Genomic DNA, 15,594 nt, shown 5'->3' with positions numbered 1-15,594 from the left:
AAGGCTAATCATTTAAGTATTTGCGGAGCTGAGAAGAGTGCATTTGTTGTCAAGTTCTAGCCAGTACTGTCTGGCACTTTGTCTTTAATAACATGATATTATGGCCAAATTAAAGAAGAAAAAACTGAGCTACAATAAACTTTGTAACCTGTAAGTTGAAGAAAACGTAATGCAATGCACGTACTGCTTCAGATGCAGCCATTCTAACAATGGACAAAACATGTATGTTGGAAAATCTCAGAAATTCTCATGTCAAAAATCTTTTAACTCCAATAAAATAATCACACATGCTGGTATCTGACCATATATAAAACCAAAGTATCAACTTTGACAACACTGTGTTTATTTATTAAAAAAAAATATTTTTTTTTTTTTTAAAGTAGTGTTTTTTGGAGATATGAGGTTTCCACCCGACAGTGATGATATAAAATAAATAATATGGGTTTTGCATCATATTAAGGTTTGTAGATGATGACAATTTTCATTTTTGCCTTTAAATATATTACCAATATATAATGCACACAGAGATTAATAAAATATGTCTATCACAAGCAAGGAAGCCACTGATGCATTGCTGTGGATTCATGTAATAACACCAAAAATATTAAATAAATTACATTAATAAGATTTAAAGATAAGACTTTAATTAAAATGTATTTTAATCTGTTGAAAGCTCTAATTTAAATAAACAATAAACAACAAATGAGCAAGAGACAGTGGATTGAGGCAGTAAATCTTACTACACGCTTGATGATTGCCATTTTGAGAGACCTATTTAATCTGCAATAAGCTGAAGAACAGAACTGTCAAGACCTTAACCTCCTACGCAACAAGACATTGTGGAAAAACTGAAAATAGAACACTCTGAAGAAATCTGCACATAGTAAGCAGAGACGAGTGGTAAAAAACCCCAGAGAAATAAATAGTACAGCTTTAAAAATAAGCCTTATTTCATATGGTTTGTATTACACTCAAACCAACAAAGATTAAACAAAAAATACAGAAGAGAGACAATACAAAATTATACCTATGAGGATGACAGTTCTTATTAATGGTTTTAAATAAAATGACTTCACTGTAAAAAATATATTTTTTTCAAAGTTTATGGGAATACGTTTTACAAGAATATACTGAGTGTTTCTTTTATTTGAATTGAATAAACGGCAGAAGAAGCCTCTAGGTTCGTGCTGTTATTTGAATTTTACTGTAAATTTCTCATAAATTACAAGGGCTAATTTTTTTTTTTTTTTCAGTGTATGCATTGACATCCCCTCTGGACAGACCAGTCAGATTGCAACTAAATCTTACTGATACAAGGCTGGCTTTCACATTTGCAAAAATCATTGATTTTGCAGTGATCTTGATTCAGTGAAGCACAGCGAACACACATTACTGCATATATTTAGCAGTGCAAAAGAAATCACAGCACATGAGACAGCCCTTCAAATAAGAAAACAGGAAGCTCTAATTTTCACAGCATGGGATCAGAGACGAGCTTTCAATATATCACTGTTGGTACAACTTTGAAGCTTCTAAAATTGGTCAACATCAAAAAACTAACAACAACAATACATGAGAAAGATGAATGTGAGGTAATTTGCAGGATCCTGAGAGAGATGTCAGTCTTTTAAGGCTGAAATGAGATTGAACCAGTAGAGAGGCTAGCATGCTACCCCATCATCACCTCTCATTAGGATAGATGTTGGAAATGGTATAAGTCTCTAGGTTCATGTTGTTATACTTAATAGATGTGGTAGAGTAACCAAGCAGAGCCCATTACAATTAGGTTTCAGATTTGCCTGTTAAGTTCTACTTTATACTTAGGCCGTGTGTCCAACCAAAGCGTTTTTTTCCCAGGCTAGCGTATTTTTCAATTGTTTTCAATGGGAGTGCCGCGTTTAAAACGGCAGCAGCATGATGAGGCGCTTCGTGTCTATTTCACACTGAACGCTCAGCATTTTTTACTGGTCCCGAGAGTTGAAGAATGTTCAACTTTGGGTAAAATGTAGCTCTCATCACGGTCACTTTTGACCCAGCGTTCCAATCACAGTGGAGGAGGGGCGGGACAAATACCACTCCAACCGACCACCAACAATAACAAACGTTAACTACAAGCATAATAATAACGGAACAAAAAAAAATGTAAAACAAAAGCCAGAGCAAATACTTGACATTGTATCGACATTTTTGTATAGAAACTATACAGAAACAAACTATCTGTGAAATGAGATACTAGTAACATATACGCGGATATTCTGGATCATAGCAAGCAAAGCATCTCAACTGAAAAAAATAATAATAGAAAATGCTTCGCTGCCAAAGCCCTCTCAAGCGCCCACAGCAAGGCGCTTTCAGGAGAGCACCTTGCTTTTTCAGCTGGCTAAAAACACTTTGGTGGACACACAGCCTTAGGGATGTCAAAAGTTTGGTATTAATATGAATTTGAAAACAAGTGAATGGTCAAATACTTGGCAGATTTAAATTAAGATATATATATGTATATGTATGTATGTATGTGTATATACTATATATATATACTATATATATATATATATATATATATATATATATATATAAAAAAGATTCTGATATGAATTGCTAAAGTTAATTGCTAAAAATATGATTTGAATTTAGTGAAATGCAAAAAAAAAGAAATGTAAAAAACATGAGAGCTGTATATATTTACTTGAATAATTACATGAAGCAAGGTTTACATATTTAACTGTAATAACTTAATAAAGCAGTGCATATTTTTATAATAGTCACTATTGAACATTGCTGTCGTCTCAAAATTGGCATTTCGAGAAAATCAGATGTATTTGTATCGACTAATGAAATGTTGCTGTCGTGGCAACCTTATTCCATACAATACAAGATGTGTGTGCTTTCTACTTGGGAACATGGGAAGGGAAAAACACAACAAAAAATTCAATATTATTTTATGAATGATATGTCCTGTATAACCAAAAATTCCAAGAGAGGTGAAGTGTGTGGAAAACAGCAAGCAATAAATTGAGGACCCAAGGCCATCTGTTACATGATCCAGGGCTGAGAGCGTGATGGCCACTGAGGCAAATATATAATTACCAAATGAAAAGTGGTTCACTTGTAATGGAGAGCGGGTGAAAGTGAATCACGCCATTGTCATCAATACAAAGTTGCTCATATTTGGCAACAGAGTAGAGCAGAAGATATAATGTTGAATGGAGATATATTGGCTAATTAAAGCTCAGTGGGAAGGATGTCTACTGTATTCTCATGCTCCAGTCAGAATATCAAAGCATTATGCATGACAAAGACAACCGTGGTGAAGCACCATGTAGTCTAAGAACGGACAATATGCTGCAGCGGACCTGGTGGACCTTCCTCACCAGCATATGGCGTTTTCGCTTACAGACAACACAAGGGCCATGATTCTATCCTCAGTAAAAGAAAAAAAACAAATCAAACCTGGTCGGTTGGTTGGGCAGCTTAAAGGAACTGTGACAAAAGCACTATAAAACGAAAATGTAGCGCTGAGGACGGCGTTATCAACACAAACATCCCACACTTTTGGAAACGAGAGGTGGACAAAGCATTTACTAAATCTTGTGTTCGCTGTAAACATTTATGCGTTGGGTAGTAGGAAGAGAAAAGGCAATAAATAGCAGTAAAGGCTGCCTAATATTATATTAGAACAAGAGTTCCTCTCATGTCTCATGTCTGACACCACCTCTGAAAATACAAATACTAAATGTATATGAATTGCGAGGTGTCCATTCTTAAAAGCATTTACCATAATTCTCTGGATTGCTGAATCACTTTTTGTACATAAGCCCTAGAGAGAAAATAATAAAAGTAACTGAAATATTCAGAATTATTCTGTTGACGACACAAGCCACAAACTATGTAGGGAATTACAGCAGTTTAATGTTGTTAATTTCGTGCATAAATATGACAAATATTTGCTGAAAAAAGCCTTCGCTTTCAATATTGAGATGTAATAATTTTACTGTTATTACTGTTATTTACAATGTGGACAATCATGGCAGTATTGGGTGTGCTAAAATATCAAGTTTATAAAGTGAACAGCTTTAAATTGACCTGAACGGCTACACCCTTAGCTGAAACATATGAAGTATTTATCGATCGAAACAGTGATACAAACCAAACCGTGCAAATCTAAATCGATACACCCACAGTTATTACAGAATATGGAGTATAACCACAAAACACTGTTTGGCGCAGAGATGTGTGGACAGAAGACCAAGGAAGTGCTTTTCTGTCTGAACACAGAATACATAATTCAACCATATGGGGGTTTGGCGGAGGTCCAGCCAAAATATGCTCAGAGTTACAGGATGGAATGAGTTTTGTGGAGGAAGGCTGTGTCTCTAAACAGTGCTGGCAGTCACTGTAAGTCAAATCACTTTTCATGGTTGAGACTGGAGTATCAGGTGGAAGAAATTGGCTATGAAATTAAAGGGACAGAGCTCTAAATAACACACTTCCGAGAATCTCTCAAGGACTCTCTTCACTGTACAGCAAAGAAGATAAAGAATAAAACGAGGTAACCAGACAATAGGGAAAACTCTGTCTGTGGATCTACATAAGAAGGTATCCTCTGATTAAATCAAACAAAGTATTTAGGCTTTGACAACCTGCTATGCTCTATTCTTCCTGTGGTGTCTTTCTATTTCTAATAAAGTAGCAAGTGCACAAAAGGGTTGGAAAAGAAAGCAACAAAAGGCAGGAGAGTGGCATCTTCGCGATTCAGGCAGAAGCTGCTATAAACATTACCTTAGACTAATCTTCATACACCCATAAAGCTGCATGGGAGAGCAAAACAGCCAACTAAAGCAGATGGACCCAGAAAGTGCATTTTTTCATTAAGACCAAAAGAGCTAAAGATTATCCCGGGCATGATGCAAACGCCAGCTCTTTGTGCTTGAATAAGCATTATCATGATGATTGTAAAATTCTTCCAAATCATGAACCAAAATCAATTAAACACGAAATGCAATGCCAATCTATTGTGGGTTGAATCCTTTGAGATTCATTCAAGAGGGTACAGATCAGATCCATCTAAATACTATAATCCCTTTACTAATGACGGCATCTCGCATAGAAACACTCTCTCAAATAACTAAGAGGACGAGCATCAGACTTTGTTAGAGGTCTGCTAACACAGAGAGGCAAGATATGGGCCCTTGGGTCGATAAAAGCCAATCTCAGGCACATGCTCAGTGAGCCTTTACTCCACTCACCTGTTTTAAGATGAATAGAAACCTTGTTAAACAAGCTCAGGGATGAATTTCAGTCTAAGGAGTTTAAAAAACCGAAGGATGTTTAGTCCAGTGTGAAATGAAGGACGTTCTGATCAAAAGAGGAAAATTTATGTTGTGACATAAATTTTGTAAAATAAACGGCAGTAAGCAGCACTGGGATATCCGTTTTAAAATGTGCAGGGCTGCACTGCATTAAAATGTTCACGAGTCGGGAAATGTCTGGACATCAATTGCATTCTTTACAGGGGAACTGGGAAAAAGTAATATCTCAAATGAGATGTTCATGATGAAACGAAATATATACGTGTCAGTAAACGCAACATATACTGTCATATATAATCATGTATGTAACCGTAGTTGGTATATTTAGAATTATGCTTGAGACTATATTGTATTATTTTTAAGCATTGCAGACGTAAAATAAATAAATAAATAAAAATTTTCATTAAAAAGGTCAAATCATATGTTGATGCTTTAAAGGATTAGTACCTGACATACAAAAGGAAATTCATGAAGCAATTTCTTTAAAATTATTTAATAAAATGTCTTAGCCTGTAACAAGTAACTATGATTGGTTAATCCTGACCAGTGCTGAGAAAAAAAAACTGGAAAATCATCACAGCATCCTTCAGAATGCTTTTATAAGCTGCATCAGCAATCTAAAATTATTATTGTCACATTCAAAATAGACAGCAATGAGTTGAATTAGAAGACTCATTATGTGATAAATCATAAATCTTTGTAAAACAGTTTTCAGAAATGATGTCACAGACAGTGCAAATGAGCTGAGAGTTCATGTCTGCAGCCAGACTCTTCTCAAAATGTTTACCAAAGCAGGGAAAAAAAACATTTTGGGTAGCACGCTTGGGAAATCATTCAATATTCAATAAATACGCATGAGGACTACATGCAGAAGCGGCTGAGAGTAATTCCTCTAAATCAAGCCCTTGATCTCTGAGAGATTAGGACACTTCTGCAACCATTTCACTGTTCCGATCTTGTCCTCAGTGACAAATATTGATGAAGAAGTCATTGTACACAGTCAAGTATTGTTTAAATAGGCTAGATAAGGCAAAAAAAAATGGTATCTAAAAAAATAGATATCCATTTTAAGGCATCCATGCTATATAGTGTAATACATTTAAGCTCTGAGTAAAAATAATTAACTACATGTATTTACTATAGGGTAAGGGTTAGGATGAGGGTTTGGTTTAGGTTTAATTGCTTGTAATTATGCATAATTTATAGTTATTACTATGGAAACAAGGACACTGTAAAATAAAGTGTTCCCAAAAACTCAATTTAAAGCTCATGTTACACACAAAGAGTGAATTGCAGGCTAGTACTCTTGCAAGTAAACTGCAGTACATCTTCGTAAAAACCTGAGTGTTTGCTTTAATCTTGGAACCAATGCAACACTCATGCACAACAGCAGCAGGAAAAACTAGTCTAATTAAATAGCAGTTCCACATAAATTACTTGAGTTATCTACTTGATTATATATGAACCAATTAAATAAGACTGATGCTTCTTGGCTTCAGCTTTAAACCCAACCCTCAGCATTCACTTTTACTTTTAATTTGATGATAAAACTTATTTTCAACTGCAAAATTAACCCAATGAATGCAAGGTGAAGTGAAAAATGCTGCATTTTCACAATGAAGCATAGTCGTGGAAGACACCATATTTAATTAAATATTCATATGAAGGCAACGTCTAACCAGTCGACTTGAAACAATTGTATTTTGGTTGGAACTATAATTTCCAATAGGATGGAAGCAGTGTTAGTGTCACTAGTGAAAATACAACAAAATCTAAAAAAAAATTGTTAACAGAAATAAAATATATAAACTAATATAACTCGAAAAACTCAATCTTAACTAAAATAAATTTTCATGACTGCAAAACTACTTACAGAAAGTATTCTTAGGTGTTCTTTTTAGACTATATAAACAAAACCTAAAATAGTGAAACTAGGAAAAAAAAATCTAACAATGAGTGAATGCTGAACAAAATAACTAAACTAAATTAAGATTTGAAACCTATAATAACCATGGACAGAAGTTGACTGAGACTAGACTAGTTAACTCTGCTGAGAGACATTGTGTGTGAACCGACTTTCCTGATGCTTATGAATGAAATCAGCTTAAAAAAAATCAGCTTATTTTCATTCATGTAAAATAAAATATGGCATCTACCTTGACTCGGTTTTGGAAGTTTGTTGGAAGGAGAATATTAACAGTTCTATGGAGTATTCACAAACAGTGGTCAAACGTTAATGATGCAGTAAATGTTCTTACCTTACGACCATCACTGGCGTGGCAGTTGACGTTTAACGGCGTAAGCAGGGCCATGAGCTTCTCTTCATTTCCGCTCCTGAAGCAAAGCAGCAGTTTTTAAAGAACATTGGGGAACAGTATAAAAGAATAAGCTAACAGTGAATTTCAAAGAGAAGATAAGGAGTGAAGGAGTAAAGGATAAAAGGAGAGATGAGGGAATAAAAGTCAAATTCAAGAAAGGAGGATGCAAGACAAACAGCATCTATTGGTAATTTACTTTATGGAACATAAAGAAGAAACCGACAGGGTACCTTCAATTTAAATGTATCATATGCATAGGAGTGGCAATTGCGGATATCCTATAAAGTTCCTGCTGTAACTAGAGTGAGCCGTGGCCTGGAGATGTTTGAATCATCAGCACCTGCCAACGACATTTATGTTTCGCCAGCACCACGAGCTACAACACAGTGCTGAATTTGATAGGCCTGCCATGGCTATGACCAAGACCTCATGCCATCTGTGGCCAGAGATGGGCCTGATCCCACTCTAATCAAAAGATGAACAATGGAAAGGAGATATATTAGCTGCCAAACAATGTGGTTGTGCTCCTGTGCTGGAACATGTCGACGTCGAGTGTTCCATCTTTGGAAACTGTCAGGGTCTTGCAGGCATGCAAAAACTACTCTATGACAATAGCAGACTTGAGTCCGAGACTATACTACAGGACAAGCCTTGCCAGAACCTTGCATAATAAGTGGAGTTTGTTTCTCCCCAGTTAATCTGGGATACTCCTGCCAGTAACTGCAGATAACTGTCTTAAATGAACAACAACATAAATTCCTTCATTTAAATGCACACCCCACCACCAACATGGCAAAATAGGACTGGCTGTGAGATTACAACTGGAAAGAGAGGCTGAGGAATGGGAGGGTGTCATCAATCTTCTTGATGCGTTTGCAGATGCATCCTGGTCTTCGGGAGATTACTAATAAGAAGAGCACAGGCCATAAGTCAAACCCGACTTTCTTGCAAATAGTTGTCTATCTGCATCGCCCACCTTCCAATCTGCAAGTCTCTAAAAATGATTCTCAATTTATATCGTTACTCGTGCCATCCTTAAAGGGGTGGGGCAAAGATCAACCTAATTCCACAACAATGAAGCCCCCTGTGATCACGTGTTCCTATCAATCTTTCTTCCTAATGTTGGAGAGTATTACAAGGTCTTTGTAATTCCTTTCTCTCTTGATCATTAAAAAAAAACAAGAGTCCTGATTCGTATCCATGCTGTGGGCTGTGCCTGAAGGCAGGGGTATAAAAAGGGGGGTAAGGCCAATGGAGATGTAGACCAGAGTATGAAAAGGAACATCTTTTCTCTGTAACGAAAAGGTGGTGACTGCTGGGATTGCCTACGTGTCACGTGTTTCAAAAGGCAGTCTTGTTTTTCCATGGCTATGGTGACAATCAGGTGTTTGATGAAATGGAGTTTCCCCAGACAACAGGTAGGATGTGAAGTTGTCTCTTTCGCATCCTTCTCCTCTGGTTTCACCTGCAGCACTCGGAAACCAATTAAAATGAAGAATTCACCACATGGAATAAAGCATTCTGCCCATGGCATGCAGATAAATGGAAACTCTCAGGCTGTCCTCTGTGTAGGAAGTGGGCTCCTCCAGGCCATCACATGTACGTATTAAATGCATCCATTGACTGAGACATTCCCGGTCCTGACGGCACCTTCTCCGACACATGCCTTAATTCATATCCATGTGCACAGACAAAAGAAAAATAGTGTCTATGGAAAAAGCAAGGGAGGGAGGAAGAGAACGGAATCATGAGAGAGTGGGAAATGACATGAGGAAAGGTTAAGAAGGCATGTACTCACCTCGCAGCTTCCAAGAGTTCGTCCTTCTTGTATTCACCTAAGTGATTACAAAAAATCATGGTGTCAGAGGCAAACAGGATGAAGGACGTACAGCAGCAGCAAGAAGCCAGAGTAACTAAGGAGCAGCGGACCGCCGGCAGCCCCACACAGACAACTCAAACACACACGCGCACAGGCATCAGTGCACCAATGCTGCCTTGCTTTTCTCTCGTTCTCTGCCTGTCTCTCTCTTCTGGTGGTGGCGTCGCCGAGCGCCAACCCCTCTTGCCTGATGAAACCGTGACGTTGAGCAGATTGTGGACACGGCATCGGCAGTGTCTAGGATACGGTGGACGAACTGACGCATATCCCTGCTCACTCCACAAATTAAATGGCTCTCTTTCTCAGGCAGACAGACAGCACACACACACATGCATATATACAAACACACACACCCCTCCCCTTGTATACAGTGAGCCCGATACTTCCCCTCCACTGTCAATTTTATGTTTGTATAGGAGGAGCTGTTGCCGTGATAACACAAGATAAGAGAGGGGGGGAAATATGTAATAAACAAATGTCGCCCGCCCCGCTTTCTCCCCCCTACCCACAATACCCAGCCTCTCAACCAATCGGAGAGAACCAACTAATTCAGCTGTGATTCCTCCCCACCCCCACATGTGCTTGCTCTTGCTCTCTAGCTCTCTACACAGGCTTGTGGAGACAAGAGAAGTGAGGAATAAGGGGGGGGAGGATGCAAAAAGACAGGGCGAAAGAGGGAGGGAGCAGAAAAAGCAGCAGAAAGGCATGTGAAAATGTTGTGGAGAGATGGATATCATGACATATGGGGCTGAACAACAAAATGACTAAAACAAACTGCTTTGAGTAGGGCTTGTTTGGCGTTTTGTGGCAGTCGCATACAAAAGGGAAGGATGGTAATAAAACCGAAAAAGGCATGCCTGGAAGCTTCATGTGCTCGGCAGGCCATCAGTTGCATTTTCTCACCGAGAGGGCGGCCAATCTCCAAGCCTGATGTCCCCCCTACAGAGAGATCCTAATGGCGCGCAGCGCACAAAACACAAAAACAAACACTCATAGAGTCGACAATTATGATTTTGCCAATGGTAGGCCATAAATATTCTTACTGTGCTTGAAACTGTATTTTGCATAGTTTTTATAAACAATATATATTTCTATCCACAACAGTGGAACTATTAAGTGTTTCCCTTGTATATTAATGACAAACGGATTTGTTAGCATTTTGATCATGGATCCTGCTCACACGTGACATGTCTAAAAAAAAATTATGTTACGTTAAAATGTTAATTCAATTTATTGATTATATACTGTCACTCTGTAAAACTGTGACAAAAACACAATGATACATTAGGATTTTGTTCCTCATACATTTGTTTTTGTGGTTAAATGAGGAATATTCCACACAGGTGTCACAACAAAGAAAATTTGGAGAAAAAAATAGTATAGTAAAAAAAACTGGGGGAAAATCTGGTACGAACAAGCCATGTCAAATGTTTTCTTTAGTAGACTCTATGCCTTTTATTTGAACCACAGGTAACATTAAACAGCAAGGTTAAATTTGATTACTTTGTTAATTCATGATACTTAATACATCAACTTATAAACAACACTTATAAAGCCAACTTATAAAAAATATTTATTAATATGTTAAATGTTCTTTCCAGAATTATACATTTTGTGGTTGTATACATTGATATTAATGGGTAATTAATGGGTTAATATAATTTTAATAGGCCAACTTAAACCTTGCAATATTCCATTTCCTATTAAAATTATCGATCACTAACGTGCATCTTTTATTTAGGAATTTGTATTTAGTGTTTGGCAAGTGTTAATTCTGGACCCTGCATAGAGGAGAAGGTGGCTAGTCACCCCAGAAAAACAGTTCTAAATGCCCTTTTGGTGTCTGACTGTTGACTGGCGCAAATCAATCCCAACCCCGGAGAAAGACTAAATGACCCGAGTTATAGAGCGTGTTTAATGGATATCATAAATTTCACTTTGTTACAATCTAAAGCATGGCATGAGAGATGGAGACAACAATTCTTGACGATGGCAAAATGATCCGGGATTGAAATCTTGTCACGTCCTGGTCTGGTACTGAGTTTTTCTTGCTTAGTCAGTATTAAACCACTGAATGTCCCCGGGACAAATCACTTTCAGAGCGCTAAACGACATTATTGACAGGAAGGAGAGCTTTAAGAAAAAGAGAGGGAAAAGAAAAGAAAACACCACAGATGGTAAGGCAAATAATATCACGACTTCAGAGACTATTAACGAGCTGCCTGCCAAGTTTAGCAATCTTTCATAACAGCATCAGAGACACTATTAGTCTAGTCGAACTGTTGCAGTCAGATGCTCTCTCTGCATGAAAAGGATGCATATTTACCCAAAAGCTAAAAGGAAAAAAATATCTAGATTGATTTATACATTATTCTGAAGTACATGCGAGTAGTGCAAAACTCACCAGCATGATATTGGAGTTGGACTGACTTTTGGACAGAGACCCCACTGATACAAGTATATAATAATAGGTGTAATTTCTCTGATGTTCCTAGGAGAAATTTCTGTGATGTTCCTCTGATCTAATCAAATCCCAGTAGGCAAATATTATTAAAAATGCTATGCCTCTGCTTTACCACTCAGAAGTGAGAGCTCAAAACATACACTACTGTTCAAAAGTTTGGGGGCAGCAAGATTTTTTTTATTATTATTGAAAGAAAGAAATTAATACTTTTATTCAGCAGGAATCCATTAAATTAATTGTCAGTTTACATCGTTAAAAACATTCTATTTAAAATAAATTCTGTTCTTTTGACTTTTCTATTTATCAAAGAATCCTGATCACATTTTCCACAAAAATACTCAATAGCAGAACTGCTTTCAACATTGATTATAATAATAAAATCAGCATTTTGGAATGATTTATGCAGGACCATGAGACACTTAGGACTGGAGTAATGGCTACTAAAAATTAAGCTTTGACACCACAGGAATAAATTACATTTTAAATGTATTAAAATAGAAAACAGCTATTTTAATTAGTCATAATATTTCATAATATTACTGGTTTTAATGTATTTTTGATTAAATAAATTCAGCATCGGTGAGCAAGAGACTTATTTTTTCAAAAATGTTCTCACTGCCCCCAATTTTGAATGGTAGTGCAAGTAGCATCTTATATGGAGGACGTGCATTTGAAGCGAGAAAAATCTGTTCTCATATGATTATAAAGTCATGAAGTATCAACCTAATACTTGACATTAATGTATAGTTTAACAACAAACTGTTAATTGATTAAATAATATATAAATATATATATATATATATATATATATATATATATATATATATATATATATATATATATATATATATATATATTGTTTTGTTTTTTTTTTATCCTAAAGTATTGCAACGACAAACACAAAATGGTCAAATTCATTGAAGGATATATCTGTTGTTGTTGTTTTTTTAATCTCTGCCAGTCTATCCCTTCAGGACGTGCACAAATGATTATTTCCTCCCTCTTCAAACACCACCACTGAAGCAAGGCCTCTCCAACTGAACCATGAGTACATCGGTTGCTTGAATTTCAGTATATATTTGTGTGGGTGGGTGTGAGAGCAACAACTCAAAGTAAACATGCGCAGCCTGAGGAAAAATGACCTGCCTTTGATTTTCGGGCCGACACACTGATAAAGTGCACTTGGCAAACTGATAGAGTGCACTTCAGTCTCTTGCTGTGAAGAGAGTTGTTTGTGTGGTGCACAACTGTGAGTGAGGAAAGGTTAGAGGGAACCGGCACGTGTGGTCAGGGCGACTGGACCCCTGCCTAGCTGGCTCAAAGAAAGAAGGGTTGAACAGGACGGGTAGGTGGTGTTGCATCGTAAAGGTGTTCTCCACGTAATCCTAGGGCTGCTTAACAGACACACTTCTGCTGAGATATGATGGGAAACGGAGGGCAAATCCTGTTTGCTGCACCACACAATTTCCTTTCTGGAGCCAAAATAAACATTGGGAGATTAGCTTAATTTCCGCTTCCTACACTGTGTTTTTCAGCAGCACACGTGTTTCATAACACTGAGGAGTCTTAAAACCTCATTTCAATCTTAAATGATTTTCTGAATGTTTCTGTCATATTTTTAGCTGTTAATATAGTATTCAAAAAATACACCCGTCTTCATGGAGTCTTTAAGACATGTTTAGCGTCCGCATGAAACTTTGCAACAAGATTCAGTCTAGACATGCCATATTCAGTTATCTAAAAAGCAAGCACATTTCTAACAAATTTGCAACCATAAATATAGGCTAAGCTATATTCATTTCTGCTGCATTAATCCATGAAATTAATTCCGCCCACTTAATTATTCAAAGGCAACACTGAACTATCTAACACATTTGTATAAACATATTGTCAGACAAAGATGCGGCTGTGATACAAAAATTTCCCTCCAACATTTTTTTTTCTTCTCCCCGCTCAAAATTTGCATTGCATTGATTTTTTCTCCATTCATCTCATTCTAACAAGCTTTTGAGCTGTATTTTTACAAAGTAGCTGATATTCAGCAGGAAGAGCCTTATGGGTAAAGTTTGTGGCACTCTGCAACCCATTAAAGGGCCATGCTTCATTTCAGCTGAAGGGAAAGAGAGAGAGACTGCAAAAAGACATCTTACAAAGCACAATTAACTAAATAAATCTTTTATAACAAACAATCTAAATATATAGCAATCATATTATCCTTTATTCCTTTCCATGAGTATATATCTACACAATATGGCGTGATAAGCAGTCACAGCTTTGCACTAACCAGCAAACTCCTTCATTCTTCCAATTATCTGGCAAATGTGCAGCTCAGTCCCAATGCTTATTGAGGAAATAAACCATATTGAGAAGAACAACAAAATTCACCTTCTGTTAATATAACTCATGACTCACAACTCTAGGCAAGAGAGACCCAAGTGCACTACCACACAGCTGAAAGCAAAAGACTGATGATGCCTCTGACAAGACCTGCAACTCAAATTATTGCTTTGTGGGCTGCAATTTATATAAACACGGTGAAAACCCCCTTTTGGTTTTGGATCAGTGACTCCAAATGGAAAGTTCTTGGGACTAGGTATTAAAAGATCAGAGCCCTGAGACACGGTCACAGTTTACTGACGGCAAAGTGGATCCCTTCTGCCAAACGGAGAGCTGGGAATTGGAACCTAAGCCACGGAAAACAATCCAGCTGAGCCCTTGCCTCTCCTCTGGCTACACCGGAGAATTTAGCTGTCAATCAAAACCTTGGCATACCCCAAATGAGCCATTAAAGAGAAAAATGTTTTAGGGTTTGAGCCATAAGGTATCACTCCCATTCAGTCAGGACATCAATTTCACGTCCTCAATACCAGAAAAAAAAATTATTAAATATAACCATAATTCCAAATATTGCTTCTATGGTAGCCTATGGCTTTATAAAGTAAATAAGCAGCACATAAGCTAATAAGCTAACCACAGAAAGTGTGTTTCTCAGACATCAAGAGCCCTAAAGGATTTTACTGGGACATGCACAGCTTGGATAGAATCTTAAATAGTTTTTCCCCATATTGGGATGTCAATTTTTACCTGTGTGGATTCCCAAGCAATTATGTTGATGTTGTTCAATGCATAACAACTGAGGTGTCCTGAAGTCCAATTAGGCCAAGTCAGTTTACTTGGCCGCCACCTTGGAAACACCCTTATCTATGTCAAATAAATGCTGTTCTTTTGAACTTTCAATTCATCAAGAATCCCGATAAAAAGTTTCACAGTTTCCACAAAATGATTAAGCAGCACAACTGTTTTCAACATTGATTATAATAAGAATGATTTCTCGAGGATCATGTGACTCAGATGACTGGAGTAATGACTGCTGAAAATTCAGCTCCGCCATCACAGGAATAAATTATATTAAAAATTCAAATATATTAAAATAGAAAACAGTTATTTTAAATTGCAATATTTTTGATTAAAAAAATGCAGACTAGGTGAGGCATTCTAGACTTTTTTTTAAAAAACACTAAAAAATTGTACCTAAAATTATATGATTTTAACACAACATTTACTCTAAATAAACTACAAATGTTCAACAGTAGAATATGTGCATTGTGCAGGATACATCGACAA

General features: G+C 37.0%; 1 protein-coding gene across 4 annotated transcripts in view; it reads right to left on the bottom strand.

The window, feature by feature from the left end:
- The window catches only part of tnksa (tankyrase, TRF1-interacting ankyrin-related ADP-ribose polymerase a), a 99,653-nt gene that overhangs the window by 45,474 nt on the left and 38,585 nt on the right, over positions 1-15,594 (bottom strand). For all 4 annotated transcript variants that reach the window (XM_079847747.1, XM_079847748.1, XM_079847749.1 and 1 more), the window contains 2 exons: positions 9,426-9,462; positions 7,568-7,643 (listed from right to left, as the gene is read on the bottom strand). In XM_079847747.1, the coding sequence (XP_079703873.1) occupies positions 7,568-7,643; positions 9,426-9,462 (113 nt within the window). The remainder of the gene's footprint in view (positions 1-7,567; positions 7,644-9,425; positions 9,463-15,594) is intronic.

The sequence above is a fragment of the Squalius cephalus genome (assembly GCF_949319135.1).
Source record: "Squalius cephalus genome assembly, chromosome: 17".
Classification (NCBI taxonomy): domain Eukaryota; kingdom Metazoa; phylum Chordata; class Actinopteri; order Cypriniformes; family Leuciscidae; genus Squalius; species Squalius cephalus.
This window is presented reverse-complemented; position numbering and strand designations above follow the sequence as displayed.